The following is a 26,010-nucleotide window of genomic DNA, read 5'->3' on the forward strand; positions in this document are numbered from 1 at the left end:
GGGTTGATGTCATTTCCTGTGGTGACATCATTTCTAATTCCAGATTACCCTTTGAAGATGGTCAGTCAGTACTATGAAGGAGGAAACTTAAAACCCAGCATGGAAGGAGTCATATTTCCACGCAAAGGTAATGAGATGGGGAAGTGAAACGGGGCCATTCTCCTGCACTTGCTGCCTTACAGGGTAAATTACAGATGATACACTGCCAATAAAAGTTGGTGTTGGAGGGCACACGGGTTGCTCTGATGCCATTAACATCAAGTTTAAATATTGGAGCTGCAGCCATTGAGATGAGTGGCAAATGAATGATGTAATTTTGAATATCCAGAGTACCAACTATGAATAGTTTAATACAAAATTTTATTATACATTACTATTTGCATTAAGACTTTACAACATGACTTATACTAAAGGTGCAAAAGCATTTGTACATGGGAAATTTAATAAAAACCCATAGGGTTATACTCATAGCTACAATACCTTTATTGCATCATGTGAGATTACTGTCTTTAAGCAGAGTACCAAGTACAACAATACCTGAAGCTTTTGGAAGGTTAAGTCTGGTCAAATTTTATCTTCAATATTTTCAGTGATACTTACTGCACACATCTTGCAATGGATAGTGAAATATGTCTTGAGACTTAAAGGTTTCAGTAGAGTGCAGGAAAACCAACCTAAGTCGAGATCAACAAAACTTTCAAATTTGCATCTGAGTGTGTGAAACCTTTCCTAAAGTGAGAACGCATTTAACAGTTCCTTTTAACACTAAAGTGAGATTTTAACACCAAGTTGTAAATTTGTAGCAATTGGAGCACAGAAACAGTATTTCGAACCCTGCATTTTATTGCTACTTGCAGGGTACAAAGATAAAGCTTTGTAGGAAGGATTAAGTATGTGCATTCTGACTGTTTTGAACACGAAAGCTCAACTCTTTAGAGACAACAGAAATCCAAACTCATTGTACAAACTACCTTCCATTTTACAGAGTCCTTCAAAACAGTTAATGAATCTGCTGCTCAATTACAGTTCTCTTGGGGTTTGAATTTGATAAGGAACAGGGTACATGAATTGAAACAAAAATCTCAATACAGAGTAATCAGCAGGGACAGATACCATTACCTGAGATGTGTGAAAAATAAACAATTGGAACAAATGCTCCTATTCTGGATCAGCTCTTGCACCAAAATGAATAATTTGCTTTTTAAAAAAAAATTGTTTGCAGAGTCAGACTTTAAAAACAAGAGAGTTAGCACCACTGCCACGAAGCTGTTGTTAGCTCTTCAAGACAGTCAAAATTAAAGGATTATTTCAGAGGTTGATTTGGTTATCAGGAGGAACATTCCACTTACCACATGGACAGCAATTTGGAGAAACAGACTAGCTCCCATTGTCCTCACCCCATTGACATGGTTGTAACAAAATCTCAACAGGTTTCCTAAAGGAATTGTATCTCTCTCCATCAGGATACTACCTGGGCTACAATGTTAAAAATTAGTCTCAACATGTTTCTCTAAGTTTGCACCAGTGGAATCAGGAGTCCCTAAGAATATTTCACACATTCTTAACCTGGAAAATTGCAGGTGACAATGGCACATAATGCAGAGTGCACAAGATCGAAAATGTTCACATCAGTTCATACAATGTTTTTGATCTGTGTGGCTGGGCTATGCATCTTCACCGAGACACAGCTTAACCAACTGCGACTTGTGAGCATTTCTCCAAAGATTTCCCATTTGCCAGTTTCTTCACTGTATTGCTCAATGGTGTCATGGTATCTGCAAACAATGAGGAGGAGGGTGGAGAATTACTGGATTTTTGTACAAACCTTGCACACAGATCTGAATTGAAAATGGGGCCTTTGAAAAGAATTCTGTAGCTAATCAAACAAGGAAAGAAAAAGTGTACAATAGTGCTACCTGTGATCACAGTTCAGATCAAGTTGCACAATGAATCAAGGAGAGAGACTACAGCAAATCTCCAAAATAAAGCCAATATTCCATTAGCACTGCTGTCTCACAGTGCCAGAGACCCGGGTTCAATTCCCGCCTCAGGCGACTAACTGTGTGGAGTTTGCACGTTCTCCCCGTGTCTGCGTGGGTTTCCTCCGGGTGCTCTGGTTTCCTCCCACAGTCCAAAGATGTGCAGGTCAGGTGAACTGGCCATGCTAAATTGCCCGTAGTGTTAGGTAAGTAAGGGGTAAATGTTGGGGTATGGGTGTGTTGCGGTTCGGCGTGGACTTGTTGGGCCGAAGGGCCTGTTTCCACACTGTAATGTAATCTAATCTAAATAATCTAATTCCCTTTCTGTTCTTTGAATAAAAATTAGTTTATTTGTTTAATGAAAGTTGAAAACAAACTAAATCAAAGACTGAAGGGAAATAAAATTGCAGGGCCACAGGGAGAGAACAGAAAATGGGTATGAATAGATTGCTCTTCAGAGAGGTTTATGAACTCTGAGCCAAATGGCCTCCTATGCTATCATGACTCTATAGATTAACTGTGAAATAAAGTTGACCTTAGAGACCTTCACTCTGTCGATATTCAGTCTGTGGCTTTCCAAATCCGATCCAATGTCACTTTATACATAACAAATATTACCGCTCGTGTACATTGGTTGGGTCAAGAGTGTGGTGCTGGAAAAGCACAGGTCAGGCAGCATCTGAGCAGCAGGAAAAAAAAAATAAAAAATTTTTTAAAAAATCGACGTTTCGGGCAAAAGCCCTACATCAGGAATGAGGCTGGGAGCTCAAAACTCCAGTATCTGCAGTACTCAGTTCCACCTCCATTGGTTGGGTCACACTTAATGAACAATTCACATCTATCAAGTCTGTCTTTAAACCAATTTTGTTTCTAAAAAAAAACTTGACAGCTACTTGGGGGATCAAAGTTCACAATTCTTATGTAGTGGAATATTGGGAGTGAACTAATTAACAAGAAAAAAACTTGAAAATTTGCCATTTTCAAAATTCTCTTATAGTACACAATGGCTTAGTGGTTAGCGCTGCAGCCTCTCAGCGCCAGGGACTCAGGTTCGATTCCGGTCTCAGGCAACTGTGTGTGTGGAGTTTGCACATTCTCCCAGTGTCTGCATGGGTTTCCTCCCACAGTCCAAAGATGTGCAGGTTAGGTGAATTCTCATGCTAAATTGCCCATAGTGTTAGGTGCATTAGTCAGAGGGAAATGGGTTTGGGTGGGTTACTCTTTGGAGGGTCAATGTGGACTTGTTGGGCCGAAGGGCCTGTTTCCACACTGTAGGGAATCTAATCTACACAAAACTTTTACCAATGTAAACAAGTCAGCAAATGAAAGATATAAAAGAGACCTACCAGGCAGCTTTTTCACAGAGGGCGGTACGTGTATGGAGTGAACTTCCAGAGGAAATGGTGGAGGCTGGTACAATTGCAACATTTAAAAGGTATATGAATAGGAAGGGTTTGGAGGGATATGGGCCGGGTGCTGGCAGGTGGGACTAGATTGGGTTGGGATATCTGGTCGGCATGGACAGGTTGGACCGAAGGGTCTGTTTCCATACTGTACATCTCTATGACTCTATTTACTTGAATAAATTCGCTGAAGGATTAGTTGAACAAAATACAACATATAAAAGCATGAAATATAAAGAAGCAAGTATCCAAGCTTTCACCATAGGAGCAGAGTCTGGTAGCTGGCAGAAATATCCCCATCTCCCTGCAATTTTCCCCAGCTGACATTAACACTAAAAAAAAGTGTGCTACACCTCAGGTTGTAATAGAAATCATTTTGAACCAAAATGAAAAACAAGGGGTGGTGAAAAAAGGAGAAAAAGCTTTGCAGTAAGAAGGGAAAAGAGCAGAAGGCTAGGACTTGTTAGGTAGCTCATTTAAAGAGAAAGCACATGCACAATACCCTCCTCTGTTTCTTTCAAAAGGGCAATAGGAAAAACAGCTAGACACAAAAGGCAAGACTTCCCAAGTATACAAAGGTATTGGAATTCTGGAATAGTGTTCCCCCATTAATTTGTTGGACCTGAAAATATCACAAGTGATTGAGACTGATTGTTGGGTAAGGTTATATGAACCTAGGCAGACAAATACCATAAGATCCAGACAATCTAATTCAATCATGGAACAGCTTATACCCACCGATCCCAACCTTCCTCTCCTCCTAGCACATAGATTTTACTATCAATCACAGCCACCCCTGGTCGATAGCGTCTCTCGTTCATGGGGGCACACATCTTCCACGTATTAGTCTTGGGGTCATACTGCTCCACTTTGTCAGTGTTCTCTGTTGAGGCATGCCAGCCACCTAGGAAAAGAGATACATATCTTAGACACTCAACTAGGGATGTGCAAAAAATGCTAGTCCAGCCAACAATGTCTATATCCCTTGAATAAATAAAACAAAGACAGGAAAATGATTATGCTACAATCAGATCAGTTAGGGTCCAAATGGATGGTGGAGCAGAATGGACAGGCCAAATGGCTTACGCCTAATGTTCTTACTATCTCAGCTCAGGGCATTATCATGTTGGATTAGAACAGGTGAGGATGCAGTTTGTACATCAAGGATAAAGAAGTTTCAAGATGAGAATTCCAAAGCATGGGGCTTAAGGATATGAAGGCCAATGGCCATCATTGATGCAGCAATGGAATATCAGGGATTCACAGGTGGCGACAAAATTGGGAAAACACTGGGAAGGTTGCAAGAAGCTAGAGTTTGGGAAGGACAAGGCAATACTGGGATTGGAAAGCAAGGTAATTCTCTCTTAAACTGAGGCATTGTTGGAGAGGAACCAACATAACAGTAAGCACAGGAGTGATAGGAAAACAAAACTTGGAGAGAGTTCAACTCTTCTTCATTGACCAAAATGTATTTTGTGTTGTAAAAGGTGCTACAGACAGGCAGGTCTATCTTTCTCACTTCTTACCAATGACATAAATCTTTCCTTGGAGGACACAGGCAGCAGAACCAGAACGCGGAATCTGCATTGGAGCCACCTCAAACCAGGAGTCAATTTTGGGATTGTACACCTGAACCAGATCCATCCCGTCACCATCTTCCAAGACAGCGCCCCCTGTGAAGTCAAACCTCATTAATATTACACTTCTTTCGCTTCAACAATTCTTAAAATACCATAAAAGTGAATACTCAATAGTTTTTTGCTTGTCACCTTTCCTTCCCTCATTTGCCCCAAACACTGACTAATGACAAGTAACCACTGTAGACTGATTTTTTTTCAATAGTTCAATTCATTAATGTCCTTTAGGGAAAGAAATTTGCCATCCTTCTCTGGTCTGGTGTACATGTGATTCCAGATCCACAGCAACATGGTTAATTCTTAACTGTCCTCTGAAAATGCTACTCAGTTCAAAAGCAGTTGGGGATGGCAATAAAGCCAGCTACATCCATGAACCAATTAAAATACCTCCAATACTCAAGAGTGAATTCAAAGTCTTGATGAAATTAGCTGCACAGGAGAATTGTGAAACAGAAAATAAAAGGTGGATGGAAACATCAAATATTAACGTGCACAATGTTGAAATTCCTCAACATATGCTTTTCAATTCAACTTGCCTCTAATTTATCCAAGAGGCAAAATTTGGTTGAAATTTTTTTTTAAAATCACCAATACTAGTCAACCATGAAAAAAAAAGACATGTCAGAAACTGGCCCTTTTTGCAGGAAGCAAGGTCTTGGGGATGTGTGGGGAAGGTCACCCTGTCCTCCAATGAAAAGATCACCATTAGAAGAGCTTGATATTGATAAATTGGGATCACACTTCCTACATGAATGGACCATTATTTCATAGGCTATCATACACTTCAGCACTTGAGAGATCCTGAATAGGTGTGTGACGATACTGAGCCTTTTTGAGATGTGTTCGGTCCTGTTTTGTTGCAGAGGAGCGTTGTCACAACGGTGCAAAAAAAAAATGCCTTCAATCAGGCAGTTGGTAAACCGCTTGGAGTTATTGCTAAGTATTTTTCTTTTTTAAAAGTGCAACACAAGATTCAGAAGTAGGTAGAGTCAGGTTCACAAGAGATAAGGAGGATATTAGATTTGCTTTCAGTTGGTTGGTGATTTTTACTGGCTGCAAGGCTTCCTCTTAAAAAGCAATGGGTAGATTGTTACTTTCTTCTGGATTGGAGAGGGGCAGCGTGAGAGAATAATAACTGTTGCTGAATTGTCTTTGCCAAGGGTGTGTTTATGGAAGGCTGCTTATTTTGGAACACTTGATGATTAGTAGTTAAATAATACATTATCTTGTTAAGTATTTCCATAGAGTAAAGTTATGCCAATTCTTCTTTTTGTTGTGTTTTAACTGTGTTGTAAGAATAGTGTGTGTTTTAATTGAAACGTAGTGGTGGACTAATCAAATCATATGTGGAACTTACACTTGCCTTTTAAAAAATATAAAAGCTAGGCCTAGGCCATCTCCAAAATTTACTTTTTGGGGGCGAGGGGGTGGGAATTTGCTTCATCTGGCTCATTACAGGTACTAGATAAATGCAAGTCCTCTTTCTCTTCTAACCAAAGAAGGCAGTTATCACATCAGGCCTGAATCTAACAGGTAGCCGGGATAGCATCGTTTGCTTTATTTACTTACCTGCTACATACAAGAGCCCATGGAGTGCCACCACAGCTGGACTGGTCACTGCCATCTTCATGGATTCCAGGAAGTGCCAGGTGTTTGTGTGAGGATTGTAACATTCCACGGAATCCAGCCTCGATGATCCTTCCCAACCTCCCACAGCAAAAACAAAGCCATCCAACATAGCAAGGCCTGCAGACAGGACAGGAACGAGGGTGGGAAGAAAATAAGAAATCAATCCAACCTTTAGGTCCCATCCAACCTGTCCCACCAGAGGAGTTGGTGGTGACAATTCCTCTAGAAAGCAGATTTTAGGGAGGGGAGGGCAGGAGCCAGAACATGGAGAGGAAAAACATCTAAAACGTTTACAGGGAGTGGATTTACACAGTAGCTATTCACCTCCATCAGAATGCAATTGATCTAAAAATGCAAAGACTTCACTTAGTACACTCCACCCCTGTAGTTTCAGAACTTGAAAATTATCTTGAAATTTTAAAAAAATTAATGCAATCAAAGAGATCATGAAGCTCATAAATTGTCATTCCTGGTTCAGTGCTGTGTCCCTGAGGGAAGCAAATCTCTAGTCCCACACACACAGTTGTCTCTGTCAAGTGGCCCAGCAAGACACACTGTCACATCAAACACTACATGCAACAATTGGAGATATCTCACCGCTACCTTCAAATCAGCTAGAGTTGGACAATTAAGAGCAGCCTTGCCACAAATGCCCATATCCTGAGGAAACGCCCAATATAACACACACATCTTGAGAGTCAATGGCTCTGTGGATCCAGTGCGTTGATCAGTCTGTGAGAACATAGTCCCATGCACCAATTTGGAAATAAGCTAGCCAGCTTTGGAAACAAAAGTCAAGGGGTGTTACAGTCAGGGAATGATCGAGAGGCACATGAAGCAGCGGTCTCCTCTAGCTGCAAGTGATTCAAAGGAAGTTTACTCCATTTACCCGAACTGCGCTCAGAACATTAATAGTCAATGGTTAACTATTTCATAGCCCTTACACAAGGTGTGTAATTAAAAAAAGGCCATAACCCCTGGAGTCTGCGACTAATTTGCAGGTGCAGTCAGTATTCTAATAAAAAGGGTCAGAAACTGAACTAACTGAAGGAGAAACAGTCACATTACACTCAAAGTATTAATTCTGTTTGTCTGTCTACAGATCCTGTCAAGCCTACTGAACTCTTCAGAACTTTGTTTTTTTATTTCAGGTTTCCAGCATCTGCAGTATTTTTCTTATAATTGAATGCTACAACAGGCCTAGTACTGACCTCAACTAAACACAAACCTTTTTTTTCAGATTCCAAGAATGTCCCAGCATCCCAACAAAAAATTCTAGGAAAGCTGGTTGTAGGTGCAGTCTTCTTTTTTCATGGAAAGCAATTATAGAACAGAGTTTGAATCAGTGCTAGAAACAGAATTCCCAATGACTGGAAAGTGGGTGTACAGGAAAATGACATTACGGAAATGAGATTCAGGGAACAGCTGATAGAAATTCTGAGCAGACTTGATGGATACAATAGCACCTGAAAAGTTAATTAAAACTTCACCGAAACATTTCTTTTCCCCAAACTTAAGGCCTGTTCCAGATATTTCCTCCTGTTCAGCCTCACTGTATAGCAGAAGATCTTCAGTTAGAGCATTGGAAAAGATTGCTGTCTCTTTGGGAGAAATCAGAGCAGAACACCCAGGTTGGCTAGCTGTGTTCAGCTTAAAACAGTGAATCTTTCCCTTATAGCTTAGGGGAACACTCCTGAGTGATAGGCAAGTGAGGACACCAGCGACAACCTTCATGGTGAGCTTGTGCTGTACTAACTGTCTGCTACTGAGGAAAGATTCTATCCTCCTACACCATCAGTACAAACATTGTAATGCAGCTCAAGTACTAAACCAACAGCTAGGAAACATGGATTGTTGAAAACTCCACTTAACACTCTTAAAAGAGAGAGTTCACCCTATTGCCATGTTCTTAGCCTTAAATATTTTAAAAATAACCGTGTGTATTTTCCCCACCAAAGAACACGGAAAATTTTTCTTCCACTAGAGTTTTTTTGGCAACTGATCATCACTGGGTCTGGTTGATCTGATGTCTAATGCAGGGACATGGATCCTTGGATTGGATTTGGGAGTGACTATAATCATTAAATTGATTTGTTCTAAATGACAAACAGCAATGGTCCTAAAACAGATCCTTGCGGAACACCGCTAGTGACGGCACTCCATGAAGAAACTTTGCCATCAACTACTACCCTCTGTCTTCTTCCATCCAGCCAATTCCTAATCCAAACCTCCAACTCACCCTCAATGCCATATCTCCGTATTTTCTGCAGTAGCCTACCATGGGGAACCTTATCAAACGCCTTACTAAAATCCATATATACCACATCTACCGCTTTCCCCTCATCAACCTCCTTCGTCACCTTTTCAAAGAATTCAATAAGGTCATGGGGTGCTACTCCTGTCCTCCAGCAAAGCTACAAGTGCCTGGAACTGGACGGTGAATTAACCAGCACTCAGGGTTCACTAGTGACTTTAGTGGTCTCATTGAATGCTACCATGGCTACAACATCTGAGCTCACCACCTTGTTAAGACCATAAGGTAGAGAAGCAGAAATAAGCCATTCAGCCCATCTGTTTCACCATTTGATCATGACTGATATTGGCATCCCCATATACTTTTAAAAACAAAACACAAAACCCATGCGGAGAAACATTTCCCAATCTCTGATTTTCACTTAAGGAAAGTGTTCACATTTTGTGACTGTTGAGTAGGAGACACTGGCTGCAACCAAACACACAGACATGAAGCAGAGAGTTGAGTGGGAAATCAGAGACTACACAACTCAAACTTTTCTTCTCCCCATATTATTCGGTGGGACATGGGAGGGAAAGAAAAAGAAAGACATTTCTGACAAACATGATTTACCTAACTCAGAACGTGCCACGTTCATTGCTGCCATCTCATGCCACATATCGAAACATGGGTCATAGCGCCACATTTCCTTGCTCGCAGAACCATCAGGAAACTCCCCTCCGGCCAAGTAAAGGGTAGAACCTATAGAAAGAAATCAATAACCACCGTTCAATTACCCAACAATTCAGAAAGATTTCTTAGTCAGCCTTCTGCCGGATAACTGAGTGCATGTCCTGTGTTTATTACACAGCAAACTCACACTCGAGAGGACAAAGGTGGCGGCGCAGTAGGACACTTCAGTCAGAGCTTGTCTGCTCCATTTCTTTCCTTTTCTTTCGTCCTTTTTTTTTTCTCCTGGCCTCTGGGCTCCCAGCCTTCCGGCCTGGCGTGACACCTTTCAGTGGTCCAGTGTGGCAGTCCATATGCCCGGCCTGACCTCAACTTGGACTTCTGGTCTTGAGGTGATTCCTCAAAGTGTGGTCCCACTATGGCTAAACACTTAAGACTGTAATGTTTGAACTTTCAGCTTTATTTATTTTCCACTTAAAACAAATAAGGTTTGCAATATGTAACTTTTAACCTTACTTCATAAGTTTTACGCTTTACTGTAATTACATCAATGTTTAACTTTTAACTTGTTCTTAAGATTCTGTACCTAGGTGCCTTGTGTGGCAACATTATATACTTTTTAATTGAGCTCCTGTACTTTGTACAGGAGTACACATGATAATAAAATCAAAATCAAAAGAAATCCATTGTTGTAAGATACTCCAGCGTTACTGGATTTCTGCTCGTTCCAAACACACTTCTGTTATTATCAAAAGGGCATCTTCTTTGGCAGAACATAACATATGCCCATCATAGGACAGCAAGTTATCATCAGGTCAATAACTGCCCAAGGGTTACAGCATAATGCTTGTGTTCCTCCTCCACAAATTGCTCAATAAAATCCACTCTTTATCCAAGCTCTCAGTTATCAATCCCAAATTTCCTTTTGTCACGATTTGTGCGATAACCCTCCTGTGAAGCATCTTAGGCCATTTTAGTATGTTAAAATGGTGCAACATAAATGCAGGAGGGAGCCATTGGAGGCAGTATTATCAATCACCAAAGTTGGTAATAGATTACACAGGATAAGTCTCCAGATTTTCAGCTCAATAAAGCAACCAACCTCAGTGGCCCAGTATAGGTCAGTCAACAAGAGGCACCAAACAACTTAAAACTTGGTCAGTTTTCTTTTCTAAAAAGATTGATTTGCATTGTATCCATGCTCCCCATCTCTCATGACCATTTTTTCTCTTGTGAGCCATCTTTAAAAAATTATAAACTGAAGTTTTGACTATGTGAAGCAAGGACAAAGGAAACAATTGGATGTCTCAGGTCGAACATTGCTCCCTTGATACTACACAGTTTTATGCTGACTTGGCTTTAAAGAAACCACTTGTTTAAAGAATTCCAAAGTATTAACTGAAAAGGAACACTAGTAGTATTAAAATCCAACAAAGTTATATTCTCCTGTAACCATGAAATGACCACAATTCCACATTTTGGGCATTGAAAATATGATCGATAATCCATTTTCCTGTTTACATTTCCAAATAAAGTGTGTAGCCTTTACAATGGAAATGCAAACAAAAGAAAACTCCAGCTACTGGTTACATGTTGCAGCAGGAATAAATCTTTAAGAACAAATCTGTGGAACAATAACCCCAAACAAGGTGCACACCACAGAATATGTGGGAGGTGCACAAACTCTGAGGTGTAGTGAGTGGGGTGATGAATGAGGGAAGAACAACTTTCTGCCAAAGTGTTGACGAATAACAATTCACATAGTTCACTGGATAACATTGCCCATTTGTGAAAGAGAGTCATTACAAGGCACTGCAGCAAAATTACAAGAGACCATTAATAAACTTGCATAATGGGTAAATAAATGGCAAATGAAGTTCAATACAGATAATAGGTAGAAATGGTGCATTTTGGTAGGAAGAACAAGCAGGTCACTTATTACATGGAAGATGCAGGTCTACGTGGGATAGAGGAACAAAGATTCATAACTCCCCCAACCCACACAAACACAAAAACTGGTGGAAAATCTCAGCAGGTCTGACAGCATCTGTGCAGAGAAATCAGAGTTAACATTTTGGGTCCAGTGACCCATCTTCAGAACTGATGGTAGCTAGGAAAAGGTTGGCTTTTGGTGCATCACGCCATCATTAAAAAAAAATCAAGCACTAAGGCTTTATTTCTAAAAAGGTAAGAACTGAAGAGCAGGGAAGGTGCTCTAAACTGTATTGAATCTTGGTTAGGTTACAGAGCACGTGTGCAGTTCTAGTCAAAATGTATCTATATTTAAATGGGACTGAAAGGCAACAGACAATGTAGATAAAATGTACAAGGATAATACCAAAATTGAGAGAGTGTACACATTAGGAAAGGATCAGTCGCTAGGCTATACCTCAAGGCCAAAAGAAAGTAGTTTGAAGAAGAGAGTACAGATGCACTGAAGGTGGAGCTGTACAAACACAAAGGAAATGGAAAGATGGTTACAATAATACAGCTTTGAAGAAAAACGGGAGGGAGTTAAGTGGAAAGATTGCGAAGGCAGAATTGTATTTTTCTTTGTTGTGTGTCCGATGTAATTCAATAATTGATTTTAACTCATATCTATTTTAAAAAGGTGCTACAAAACTTCCAAGACTCATCATCCTGAGTGAATATGCCCACATTTACCATGATAAAAGGTTATGGTTAAAACAATGTGGAAACTGGCTATACCTGATGCAACAAGTCCATGCTTACTAACAGCAAAGGGCAAATAGGCAAGGCACTTCCAATGACGGCCAATGGGATCAAAGCTCTCCACACTGCGAAGAACCACTTTATCATCTTCCCCTCCAACCGCTATTATCACCTCCGTTGTACCTGGAAGAGAAACAGCAGGCATCATTCTTAAACCCCAGTTTAATCACTGGCACTAATATAAGAAGCAAGCTAAATTTCTGTAACACCTTTCACAACCTCGGGACCTCCCAAAGAATTTCACAGCAAATGGAATTTTTTTTAAATTGCAGTCACTACTGTAATTGTGGAAATGCTGCAGCTAACTTGGGAACAGGGTGAGTAAATTCCCACAAAAGAAAACATATAATCTGTATTAGTGATACGGGTTGATAGACTGACATGGCCCAGGATATTGGGAAGATCTCTCCTGCTCTCCCAAAAGATAGTCCCATGGGAATTGTTCAATCCCCAAGGTGGGGGCAGACAGGACTTCAGTTTATTATTTCATCGATAAGAACATACCCCGATATTGCAGTATTCCCTAAATATGGCACCAACTGTCAGATTAGTTTGTGCACTAAAGTCTTAGGAATGGAACTTGAAATGCACAACCTTATGCCTTAGATGAGTGAGCCACAACTGATTTTATTCCCCTTTTCTGAGGTTTATCTGTTTACACAAATAATCAAAACAGAGGAGTTGTGGAGAAAGAAGGAGAGAGCAATGAATACGAGTATTGTTCATCAACAGCTGACAGTGTCAACAATCCTCTGCCCACACACACAAGCATAGTCCAACCCATAAAACTAGGCAGAGGTCCACATATGTGGTTCAAAGACAATCTCCTGTATTGTTCCAGACAGTGCTGCCAAATACATCCGGGCTGTATCCTTATACTTTGTTTTAAAAACGAACAGATCCAATAAATTGGATGCACTTTAACCACAGCTCTGTATTTGATAAGTTGAAGAACAACACGTTGTAAAATTTGCACCAATACCTGGAAGCATACAATTTTGTCTTGGTGTTGGGGTCTCAAGTTGCACTTTCCCTCAAGAGAAGCCATAATTTCCATTGGACTATGTCCCCTCAGAGGGAGTGGCATGATTCAGTCAATCAAGTTCCATTTTTCCACACAAGCTGGAATTGAGCTATCTCTTAAAATAAAAGTAGTAATAAAGCAGTTTAGATAAAGGAGAAAGTTAGAGAGAATGAAAAGATTGAAGGGGACAAAACTAAAAGTCAGTAACTTAAATCTGCTCAAATAATATTCCACCCTTCACCTCAGTATGGTAAAGCACACTCCCATTGTTTCTATTTATAATATTCCAGTGTCAGAATGCATACGCAGGTAACAATGCCACCTTTGAGCCATGAGGTTCAGAGCCCACTTCCTGAAACAGAAACAAATTCTAGTCCAGAACTCTGAGTGCAGTACTGAGTGACAGCTGAAACATTGCAGCAGCCATCTTTTGGATGTCCCACCTATCCCTTGAGAGAATGTAGAAGATCCACAGCTGCTAATGATCAAGACTAGGCTGTCGGGCCAATAATGCAGTAGATTGGATTTCTTTGTGCATACGGACAAAGAGTGCACAAGTAAAACTCTACATTAGCAAGAGTTAGAGAAGGGAACAGTGGGTCGGACAGATATAAAAGGCTCTTTACCCAAATATAAATTGCATTCATAATGAGAAGGATGAAGTAATAGCATAAATAATAGTAAATGAGTATTATTATACTAGAGATGTGATTAGCTGGGACCTGAATATACAAGATGAACTGAAATTTCAGAAAGATCTAGACAATGGAGTACAATGTAGGAAAACATGAAATCATCCATTTTACAGGAAGAAGGCATTGGGTGTTCGCAGGTAAAGGGACAGCTAGAAAATAGGAAGCCTTCAAAAATGTGATAAGTATGTTCCTGTTAGGGTGAAGGACAAGGCTGGTAGGTGTATGGAATGCTGGATAACTAGAAAAACTGAGGTTTTGGTTAAGGATAAGGAGGAAGTATATATCAGGTATACACAGCAAAGATCGAGTGAATCCTCAGAAGAGGATTAGGGCAGTAGGAGTATACCTAAGACTGAAATCGGGGGGGGAGAGAGAGGAGAGGCGGGGAGGCAAAAAGGGGACATGAGACAGCTTTGGCAAATAGGGTTAAGAAGAAACTGAAGGGATTCTATAAATATATTAAGGACAAAAGGATAAGTAGGGAAAGAAAAGGGCCCCTTAAAGATCAGCAAGTCCACCTTTGTGTGGAACTACTAAACAAGTATTTTGCATCAGTGTTTACTATAAAGGAGGATATGGAAGATAGAGAATGTGGGGAAATAAATAGCAATATCATGAAAAATGTCCACAGTACAGAGGTGGTCGTGCTGGATGTGTTAAAACACAAAGATGGATAAATCCCCAGGACTTGATCAGGTGCACCCTAGAACTCTATGGAAAGCTAGGAAAATGATTGCTGGGCCCCTTGCTAAGATATTTATATCATCGATAGTCAACAGATGAGGTGCTGGAAGACTGCAGCTTAGCTAATGTGGTGCCACTGTTTAAGAAAGGTGGTAAGGAAAAGTCAGGGAACTATAGACCAGTGAGCCCGACATCAGCAGTGGGCAAGTTGTTGGATGGAATCCTGAGGGAGAGGATGTACATGTATTTGGAAAGGCAAGGACTGATTAGGTATAGTCAACATGGCTTTGTGCATGGGAAATCACGTCGCACAAACTTGATTGAGTGTTTTGAAGTAATAATAAAAAGGATCGATAAGGACAGAGCGGTGGATGTGATCTATATGGACTTTAGCAAGGCATTCAACAAGGTTCCTCACGGTAGACTGGTTAGCAAAGTTAGATCACATGGAATACAGGGAGAATTAATCATTTGGATAGAGAATTGGCTCAAAGGTAGAAGACAGGGGGTGGTGGTGGAGCGTTACTTTTGGACTGGAGACCTGTGACCATGGTGTGCCACAAGGACCGATGTTGGGTCCATTGCTTTTTGCCATTTATATAAATGATTTGGAAGGTGAACATAGGAGGTATAGTTAGTAAGTTTGCAGATGATACAAAAATAGGCAGTGTAGTGGACAGAGAAGAAAGTTACGCCAGTGTAGAATAGGATCTTGATCAGATGGGCCAATGAGCCAAAGAGTAGCAGATGACAGTTTGATTTAGATAAATTGCTGCATTTTGGGAAGGCAAATCAGGGCAAGACTTATACATTTAATGGGAAGGTCCTAGAGAGCGATGCTGAACAAAGAGACCTTGGAGTGCAGGTTCATAGTTCCTTGAAAGTGGAATTGCAGGTAGATCGGATAGTGAAAAAGGCATTTGGTATGCTTTCCTTTATTGGTCATTTCATTGAGTACAAGAGTTGGGAGGTCATGTTGCGCCTGTACAGGTCACTGGTTAGGCCACTGTTGGAATACTGCATGCAATTCTGGTCTCCCTGCTATCGGAAGGATGTTGTGAAACTTCAAAGGGTGCAAAAACGATTTACAAGGATATTGCCAGGGTTGCAGGGTTTGAGCTACAGGGAGAGTGTGAATAGGCTGGGGCTGTTTTCTCTGGACAGTTGGAGGCCAAACTCCTGCTCCTAATTCTTGTGAATTCAACTGAACTTAGCTATCAATTAGCTGCTTCATCAGAAGTACGTATTACTTTGTTGGCATTAATGAGATGTTGACTGATAACATGATCAGTTCACCTTAATCCAATTGGGAGTCACATCTAGTTTCATTTCTAAATATAGCCTCTGAGACAGAGGGTTGTGGATTCTGCTCAAATTTGTCACCCAAACCAACAATTCCAATGGAGTGCTGATTTTCGTTAGAATTAACCCAACAACTACCTCGCTCAGGTGAGTGTTTAAAAAAAAAAAACCTGGCATTGTTTGGAACAGCAGAGGAGTTCTCCACAGTGTCCTGGACAGTACGTATCCCTCAAAGTACATCACAAAAATAGATTATCTAAGCGTTACCACAGTGTGGCTTGGGACAGCTTGCTGTGTGCAACTTAGCTGCTTCACTCTCTACCTTGCAACAGCAAAACATTTGCAAACATGCAGTGACCAGTGGTGACGAGCTCCAAGACATCCTAGGCTCTTGTAGAAACAGGAGTCAAATCACAGCATTGAAAGCCAGGCTGCTGTAGCACTCACCTGTTGATCTGCGAGGGCGGGTCCGAGAGCTTTGAAGTTCCCCACGTCTGTCCTGCAACAAGAGGTAGTCCTTTGCTTCAGAAATCAACCGCTGACAAGGAAGAGACTCCTGGATGACTTTCAACGACTCTACGGTGTCATGGATGTAATAAGGACTAATTAAAGGCAGGCGAATGTGCTCTAAAATCTGAAAGAATTTTAAATTTAAAAATGTTTTTTTTAGATTCCTATATAACCAAAGCAAACCTTTGCCAAAATGCACCGACTTCTCCTCCCAGTCCCAGTTGCAGGCAGTAGATAGAATAAATTTTCTCTGTACTTACTCAGGTACAGACCTCTTCAACATTCACCACCAATCTCAGTAGGAGCAGTAAGTACTATCTACAAGGTAGACTGCAGTAACTCACTGAGGCTCCTTAGTCAGCACCTTCCAAACCTATGATCTCTACCAACGAGAAGGAAGAGGACAGCAGGTACACAGGAACACAACTACAAGTTCCCTTCCAAGCCCCTCACCATCCTGATTTCGAAATATATTTCTATTCTTTCACTGTCACTGGGCCAAAATCCTGGAACTTTCTCCCAATAGCCCTGTGAGTGAACCAGAACCATGTGGTAATTGTTGAAGACAACAGCTCACCATCATCTTCTCAGGGGCAATAAATGCTGATCTAGCGAGGGACATCCGCATTCCAAGAATGCATTAAGGAGCTCAAAGCTTCCTGTGCTATGTCAATCACTGACTTGGTGACCCTACTCACTGTTAGTCAGGATGTGGTCAAATAGTTGAACTCTGCTGCAACAGAGCAAAGGGGTTTCCAAGCCACAAGTGGAAATATCAGACTGGCAGACTCCATTTAGAATTGGGGATTGATAAGTGAGTGAATAATAACTGGATTGCCATAGAGTCATAGACATGTACAGCACGGAAACAGACCATTCGATCCAACTCATCCATGACAACCAGATATCCTAATCTAGCCCCATTGGCCAGCATTTGGCCCACATCCCTCTAAACCCTTCATGTTAATATACCCATCCAGCTCCCCTTTAAATGCTGTAATTGTACCAGCCTCCACCATTCCTCTGGCAGCTCATTCCATACACGCACCATCCTCTGCATGAAAAAGTTGCAGCTTAGGTCCCTTTTATATCTTTCCCCTCTCCCCCTAAGCCTATGCCCTCTACTTCAATTCCAAAACTCCTGAAAATTGCCATGGATTCTCCATTGGTGACAAGCCTCCAGCAACACCAAACACTGTTGCCAACTCATCAACTTCAGGGATTGTGTGAGCACACAGTAACAAATCATTCTCACCACTGAAGCACACTTCTTTTTTTTGTAAAGGAAAGTAATGCAAGGACAGAAAGAGAACATAAGTAAATGAGGAGAATCATGAAATTGTACCAACGATAGTGAACATTCAGGATTGTTTCGCTATCCAATTGCTGACATACTTGCTGAGATGTCAGGAAGTACATTATAAATCAGTCATAAGAAACATGCCCCAGCTTTGAAAAGTTTTGCTGCTTAGCAAGGCTCAAAAGAATGCGGATCAATTCACTTCAGGTGATTTGATCCATGTTTATAACATATTTAAACAACCTGCATTTATGTAGCACCTTTCAACACTGCAAAAACAAAATCACACAGTCCTTCATATGAATGATATTTTTGGCAGAGAGTTTCAGGATAAGTGAAATGGAAGATGGTCAGAAATATGGATAAGTAGTATCTTCAAAAATGCAAAGAGAGATAGTGAGAGACACTCAGCAGGTGGAAGCATGGCTACCAATGGGGGACTGATTTACATTTGTAACTGTCCAAAATAGGAATTGGGTTAATGTGATATCATGAGGACATTAAAATAAAAACAGAACTAGGGAGATGATAGAGCTGCTGCTGCTTTTGGGGGAGGGGGGGGGGGGGTTCATCAACAAATAGTTCAAGAGTATTTGCGGGTGAGAAAGCCACAGACATCAGGAAAATCCAACTTGCTGGATTTCAATTTGAAAAGAGCTGGTGCAAACTTGTACGTTAAATGTCCTCTATCTGCTGTACCATTCTACATTAAATTACCATATACTCCACCGAATTATACAAACGATTGGGGAGACAATGGCCTAGTGGTATTATCACTGGACTATTAATCCAGAAACCCAGCTAATGTTCTTGGGGCAGCATAGTGGCTCAGGTTAACACTGCTGCCTCACAGCACCAAGGGCCTGAGTTCAATTCCTGCCTTTGATGACTATGTGCAATTTGCACATTATCTCTCTGTATGTGTTTCCTCCTGCTGCTCCAGTTTCCTCCCACAATCCAAAGATGTGCAGGTCAGGTGAATTGGCTATGCCAAAACTGCCCATAGTGTTAGGTGTATTAAGCAGGGGTAAATATAGGGTAGTGGAATGGGGCTGGGTGGATTACTCTTCAGAGGGTCAGTGTGGATTTGTTGGGCTAAATAGCCTGTGTCCTCACTGTAGGTAATCTAAACAAAAAGGCCATTTGTCTCATTAGGTTGTTAGTCTGCACAGGAACAATACTTTATCTATTCAGCTTGGACTTAAAATGTTGATTTGGTCTCAACAATCATTTAAATCAATCATTTCAAGAGTGGTATTAACTTCCTCACCTCCACATTGGGAAAATACATTTCTCCTTCTCTGTCCCAAATCCTTTCCACTTAATCTTGTTTTGAACTATCAAACTCCCCATTAACTGCTGTCTCTATCAAACCCCTCGAACTCCAACACTACGAAGGCAGTGGAATTCAAAGAACAGATCTTACCTTCTCAAAATTCTGTTTTCTTGAATGATCCCTTTCCAACCAGAGCATAACTGCCTCAAAGACCATTTCCTCAGAGGGGACATGCAGGTCATCGCTGGAGATGATTTCAATGAGATTCTCTGTTGAGAGGGAGAGGAACTCTTCCTGCTTGTGAACCACAGTGAAATGCTGCAAGATGTAGTTCATACTCTTGGTCTGCAGCTCTACACAGGAGTGGGCCTCAGCGAAGCAGTGGATGCCCACACAGTTTGTTTCATCCATTTGCCGCTCCATGAATTTGCTGCAAGCTTCCCGCACTGACATAATGTCTAAAAGGTTGGCGGCTGCTAGCAGGGCCTGGACGTTGGCTCTCGTAATGAGCACACGGGCTGTGTAGGCATAGACCACCAGCAATCCCACCATCTGCGGCTCGACACCATTTATCGCCACCCGCTCCTGCCGAGACTCGACCAGATCTGTGGAAAACATGGCCCTAAAGTAGGAACTGAAGGAGGCAAGCACAATGCGATGACATGGGAATTCCTGACCATCGCAACACAGAATGACATCACAGAAAGCATTGTTAAGTCTCAGGCTGTTGAGCCCTTCCAGAACTTTGCCAGAATGTTCTGATTCGACAAACATGTAGTCCTCACATTCCAAGTGATTCCCAGTGTCCTCAGTGAATGGTTCCATTTCATCCATCTCCCAAAAGCAGCCCTGTCAAACTAAAAGGGGGGGAAAAAAAAAATCATTAGATTAAAAAGCCAGATCGTCCTGTGACAATATTCAAACATTAGAGGACACAGAGCTAGCCTACTTATCTCAATCCTGTAGCACAACTGGCCCTTTATGACTCTCTGGAACACTGCCTACTGTCTCACACACTATTATTCTGCTAATACAAAGACGAGTGTCTTTGTAGCACTCTCCCCTCAGAATAATAAATTCATCAGCTTGATACCCACTCTAGAAACTTGAAAAAATAACTGATCCAAGTGCAGCAAAGTAAGGGATGATTGTGTGGGTGGGGGGTGGGGGGATTGATTCAGATAAAACACTGAAACAAGACCTCACAGTACAAAATAAATTATCTTCACATTCCTCAAATGAATATTTATCCCTCAACCAATACCACTGAATACAGATTACCTGCTCATTATCACACTGCTGTTTATGGGAGCTTTCTGTGCTCAAATCAACTGCTCCTTCCTACATTAATGAATAGACTTGAACAATGTTTCATGTTCTGCAGGTACTTTGGAAAGTCTGAAGGTCATGAAAAGTGCTGAATACACGTTGGTGCCTTTTTTCTCTCCTTTTACTTCCATGAGATTTAAAGTGCTGCGAGATCCAATTTGCATCTGCTTTGCAAAACTGGCCGGTTCTGACAAAACCAGTCTAAAATGTTAACCCCATGTCTCTCTACAGATGCTGCCTGACCTGCTGTGCTTTTGTTCTGGCCAACGTGAGAATGTTTATTGCAACTGGCAAAGCGTGGCATACACGATAATAGAAGCAAAAAAAAAGTGAGCCTAATGGAATTGATCAAGGAGCCAACACTATCATGGAGGGGCTGAATGGCCACTATCCATGCTATGAGATTGTAGAGAATTGAAAGATAAGCTTCAATCTGAATTTTGGGTCCAGTTGCTTTTTGCATTTGCATTTTTAACTTGTCAAGATGTAGCAGCTGGATTGCTGTGTGTCCACCAACAGCAGAAGGAAGTAGATTCTTGCTGTCCTCAATTTCTAGAAGCCAATGAGAAAGATTCAGCTGGCATAAATTCTAAGTGAGCAGACACACTATTTCAGTCGACAGTGTGGTACTGGAAAAAGCACAGCAGGTCAGGCAGCAACAGAGGAGCAGGAGAATCGACGTTTCGGGCAAAAGCCCTTTATTAGGGATCTTCTGCTCCTTAAATGCTGCCTGACCAGCAGTGCTTTTCCAGCACCACACACTCGACTCTAATCTCCAGCATCTGCAGTCCTCACTTTCACCTACATTATTTTAGTCACCTACCTAAACAAAAATCAGGACATTTAGCTTGTACCCAGTGACATTATTTTCTGAGAGTTAGGTACGTATTAGGAAAAAGAAATGAGTTACTATGAGCTTCAAGGATGATGTCCACTTTCAGAACACAATCACATCAAATCCACTTAGGAATTCCTGGAAGACGACTGGGGATTATAGCAGTTCCAGGTGACAGATTGCCAATTTCTCAAGTGCAATTAGGGATGGCCAATGAAAGCCTGCAATGCCCACAAGAAATGAAAGACTCAGACAAGGAAAATTCTCAACTTGTCTGATATCAGCCTGTGTTCTTTAGGTTGCTGTTCTATATTTTCAGTCCCAAAATGTTGAAGAATCTTATTGTGCAGCTATACGTTATAAACAATAAAAAAGTGTAAGCTAATTTTCTTATTGACCATGCTTATAATTCCTGCCAGACACACAGGAGCCGGTTTGTGTGATGGTATGAACGGAGATGACAGTTCTGTCTTTTCTCCGATAGCCTCAGCTGCAGCATTGTATGTCAGTGATTTACATTTTAGACTAAACCTGGATTAACTGAAGCACCCTCATGGACCACAGAGAGATACTGCTTTAGAATGACAGTTTTGGATGTGGCCTTGGAGCAGCTCTTAAGTACAGAATTAATCCTGCATTACTAGCTTCTAACAGCCAACACCACAAACAAAAGGCAGTAAAATGTTGGACTAATCGCTGGAGTGGGACTTGATCTTTCAACCTCTTCACTCAAGACAAAACAGTTGCCCACCAAGTCACAGTGAACAATGTATTGTCATTCCACTTGAAGCATAAGACAGGAGCTATCATAGAGTTATACAGTGTGGAAACAATCCCTTTGGTCCAACCAGTCCTCATCAACCATATTCCCAAACTGAATTAGTCCACCTGCCTGTACTTGGCCAATATCACTCCAAACCTATCCTATTCATAAACGTATCCAAATGTCTTTTAAATGTGTACCTGCCTCTACCGCTTTCTCTAGAAATTCATTTTACACACTAACCACCCTGTTTAAAAAAAAGTTTCCCCATATGTCCCTTTTAAATCTTTCTCCATAAAAATATGCACCCTAGTTTTCAACTCTCCCACTCTAAGGAAAGTACCCTTATCAATGCCCATTATGATTTTATAAACCTGTGGAAGGTCATCACTGAATCTCCCATGCTCTAGAAAAATAAAAGTCCCAGCCTTTCCAGTCAATTACAGTATTATATCTCAAACCCCCCATTCCTGGTAACATTCTAGTAAACCTTTTGTGAACCCTCTCCAGGGTATTATCCTGCCTATAACAGGGCAACTAGAACTGCATGCAGTACTCCAGAAGAGGTCCTATCAACATCCTGTAGAACCTCAACATAACAGCCTAACTCCTACAAAGGTCTTAGCAATGAAGGCAAGCGTGCTAAAGGCATTTTACCTATTACCCGTGACACAAATTTCCAAGAATTATGTACCTGAACTCCTCGATCCTTCTGTTCTACAACACTACCCAGGGCCCTATCATTAATTGTATAAGTCCTGTCCTTGTTTATATTACCAAAATGCAATACCTCTCCTCTTGGTTATGAATATTGTGCCTTCAAAAATGAGGGTTGAGTTTAAGGTTCAAATCCCAATCCCAAAGCTGACTCCGTAATGGCTCACTTATCTACAGGAATTATAAGATGTATTTTACTTTAGTTTTGCTTAAATCATTCTGGGAAGTCCAGTAGCAAGTCCGGTTTTTATGACCCCATTCTTAGTTGCCCTGAGAAGCAGTGGGTGAGTGTTCTTCTTGAACTGCTGCAGTCCACGTGGATTTGTAGCAATTAGACGGAATGGAAAGCTAGGCCATCTCAGAACAAAACACTGCACAGGGTGGAAGCAAAAGCAGTGCTCAGATAAGCTTCTGGAATAAAGATAGCATTCAAGGAACTGTACTCCAGAGCAACCCAGCAGAGACACACAAACTCAGATCTCCCTCCCTTCAACAAGAATGCTAATTGTCTTAGCTCAGAATCCTGTTCAAATTCGGAAGACGCTGACCAGGAATCAAAAGTCAAATGTTACTTTCACTCAATCTGAGAGACATTTCACACACCACTTAAAGTGAATCTTTCCATTTTTAAATATAAAACCAAAACACAAGAGACATTCGCACTGCAACAATAACAAATTGTTTTTTCTGTGTGACAGTGTCATTTGTTCAGCATTTATCTGTCCTAAGACAAGCCACACTTTAGCAGCTTGAAATCCTAACTAGAACAGCTAGGCATCAGAAAAAGTCCAGCAATTGTGCACGTAACTCCATAACAGATCAACATTCCTAAATTAAATAAAACTACAAATCAGGGTGCAAACTCAAAATCTGAAAAAAAATTCTGCAATGGGGTATACATAGAATGAATTAAGGTTAAGGATAGATCAATGGAGTAATTCGATGTGCTCATGCAAAGATCTAAAGAGATACTGGACACTAACAATGGGTTACAGTATTATTTCAGAGACCTTTATAATAGTGAATCAATCTCAGACTGCGTAAAGCTTTCTGCTGTCCTCTTTCAACTGGCTGTCAGAAATATAATAAGAGGACAATAAAAAGCTCACAAAGGGATAGGATTCAACGGAGGATGGAAATGAAAAAGTCCAATGCCCAAGTGCATACTCACACCTAGTCCTGTCCATCCATTACCCCAGGTGCTTGCTGACTCTGAGGTTTGGTTAACCAACATCACAACTTAAAAATTCTCAACTTTATTTTCAAATCCCTCCATGACCTCCTCCCATCCCCTCTAAGTATTTCCAGACCAACGACCTTCAAAGATCTGTGCTTCTTTAATACTGACCTTTTAAAGCATCCCTGAATTTAACCATCCTGCCGTTTATGGCTATGCCTTCAGCCGCCTGAGCCCAAACTCTGGAATTTCCCCCCAAACCTGCCTTCACCTTTAAGATACTCAAAGATTCTCGCTTTGACTGAGCCTATGTTACATATCTTAGTGTTCGCTTTATACCACTTCTTACGCAGCATCTTGGGGGAAATCACATTAAAGGCACTATACAAATGAAAGCTATTATTGTTAGATCATTTGACAGGTATTTTTGTATAACAGACAATGAAATCATACCTATCAACACAGGAATTCCTGCCAAGGTAGAAAATGAAGTCAATCGAAACACCAAAGTTGCCCTGGGCTGCTGAACTTCACGCTAATTTGTATGCTTCGAAACATTAACCTGCCATTATTTTCTGTCTTAATGTCAGCCACCATTAAAATGTAAGCAGGACACCAGGGAGGAGCCCTCTCTGTACAACTACAGTGTAATCAGTCATCTACTTTATATTTCAGTCTTACAGGGAAGGCGGGAGAACAGTGCTGCCGTTCTCCCAGTACAATGATAGCTTTCCAACAGAATGAGATAACGAAAAGCAAATTACATCACTGTCACATCTGGTCATTTAAATGGGCAGCCATACGTCTCTTAAAAACTAAAAAAAAAACAATGCCACTTTCACACGAAGGATGGAAGAGGACAACAGCGCCCAACGACACTTGCGCCAATGAATACAATGCACGGATTACGCCTGCTGAATACAGTCTAACTCTGTGACAAACACATCCAGTTTAAGAGCTGGGCACTTGGACTTGCACAGAAACGCGGTGTTGTGATCCCGAAGTAGGCAGGGTGGCAGTGACTCAGTGCAACAGGCATGGAGCACCTGAGCTCATGCACCTTGCATGAACCATTGAAACGAGGACACACCTCCACCCAACACAAACCAAAACCTCACCTCCCCAAAAGCTCCCCTCCACAGGCAGTGAAGCCGATGGAGCAGCCCTTCAATGTTCAATTGACCTCTTTTTTTTCCTCTTTCGCTCGCAATGATACGCACAGAATGGTCTGCTTTTCATTTACTTGGCGATATGACTGTTTGGAGAAAGGTCGCCCCGCTCCGTTTACAACCGAGTCCCTGAAAGCTGTCAATCAGCCAGGGCTCGGAGCTCCGCATTGCACACACCTTCCCATCCTCACCACACACACACACCTTCCAACAGTCTCGGAAACGGAAATCACCCACCAGCTCTCATTTCCGCTACTTCAGCCCCACCCACCCTTACATGTACCATTACAACAGTCCCCTCTCGGTAAAGCTCTGCAAATAGCAACCGGTGGGCAATCTAGTCATTGAATCTTACAGCACTGGAGTAAACTGCAGTCCCCAATCATTGGTGTGTTTTTGCGCGTGATCTCTTTTCCCTCAAGAACTTTTAAACAACAAATTGTTTTTATGTGGCATTAACATCTCACAGCGTTTCTCAAGAATATCAAATATTTAGTAGTGCACCCGGCGGGGAAACATTAGGTCAGACGGCCAATAACTTGACAAAAGAGATTAAGGAATGGGTTGAAAGACGAAAGAAAGGCGGTAGAGTTTGGAGAGGGGTAATTCCAAACCTCAGAACCTTGCAAGCCCATGAGACCATAACATAGAGGAGCTGAAGTAAGCACGCATCCCGCTGCGTGTGCTGTGCCATTCATTGAAATGATATTTGATAATCCTCAAAACCACCTTTCTGCTTTTCCCCCACAATCTTTGATTTCCTTGCAGATTAAAAATCTGTCAACCTCAGTCTTAAATATATTTAACAGCCCAACTTCTACAATAAACAATTCCATAGATTCACTACTCTCTAAGGGAAGAAATTGTTCCACGTCTCTATCCAAGCCCTCTCCTCTGAAATTATCCCCGTTGGTCCAAGACTCTC

The 26,010-nt window shown here is 41.3% G+C and overlaps 1 protein-coding gene across 5 annotated transcripts; it reads right to left on the reverse strand.

Moving 5' to 3' along the window:
• Positions 1–1,082: 1,082 nt before the first annotated feature.
• On the reverse strand, positions 1,083–26,010 carry si:ch211-256e16.3 (kelch-like protein 3). 5 transcript variants are annotated; one of them, XM_043711421.1, is made up of 9 exons: positions 25,290–26,010; positions 19,246–19,952; positions 16,457–16,643; positions 12,281–12,427; positions 9,515–9,643; positions 6,589–6,765; positions 4,909–5,055; positions 4,121–4,286; positions 1,083–1,775 (listed from the first exon to the last, which is right to left on the reverse strand). In XM_043711421.1, exons 2-9 carry the CDS (start codon positions 19,927–19,929, stop codon positions 1,634–1,636), a joined length of 1,779 nt encoding a protein of 592 aa, XP_043567356.1. In that variant the 5' UTR covers positions 19,930–19,952; positions 25,290–26,010; the 3' UTR covers positions 1,083–1,633. The 5 variants fall into 5 exon arrangements, with proteins under 5 accessions (XP_043567356.1, XP_043567357.1, XP_043567355.1 ...); XM_043711422.1 differs by having other exon boundaries at positions 25,263–25,305; XM_043711420.1 differs by lacking the exon at positions 25,290–26,010 and adding an exon at positions 25,137–25,281.

This window comes from Chiloscyllium plagiosum, chromosome 21 (genome assembly GCF_004010195.1).
Source record: "Chiloscyllium plagiosum isolate BGI_BamShark_2017 chromosome 21, ASM401019v2, whole genome shotgun sequence".
Taxonomy (NCBI): domain Eukaryota; kingdom Metazoa; phylum Chordata; class Chondrichthyes; order Orectolobiformes; family Hemiscylliidae; genus Chiloscyllium; species Chiloscyllium plagiosum.

Coding starts and splice junctions, on each gene's coding strand:
- si:ch211-256e16.3 (XM_043711421.1), bottom strand. CDS start 19,929: ATGGATGAAATGGAACCATTCACTGAGGACACTGGGAATCACTTGGAA. Junction 16,644..19,245: donor GAAAACAGAATTTTGAGAAG/GTAAGATCTGTT, acceptor AAATTCTTTCAG/ATTTTAGAGCACATTCGCCT. Junction 6,766..9,514: donor CGTGGCACGTTCTGAGTTAG/GTAAATCATGTT, acceptor TCCTGTCTGCAG/GCCTTGCTATGTTGGATGGC.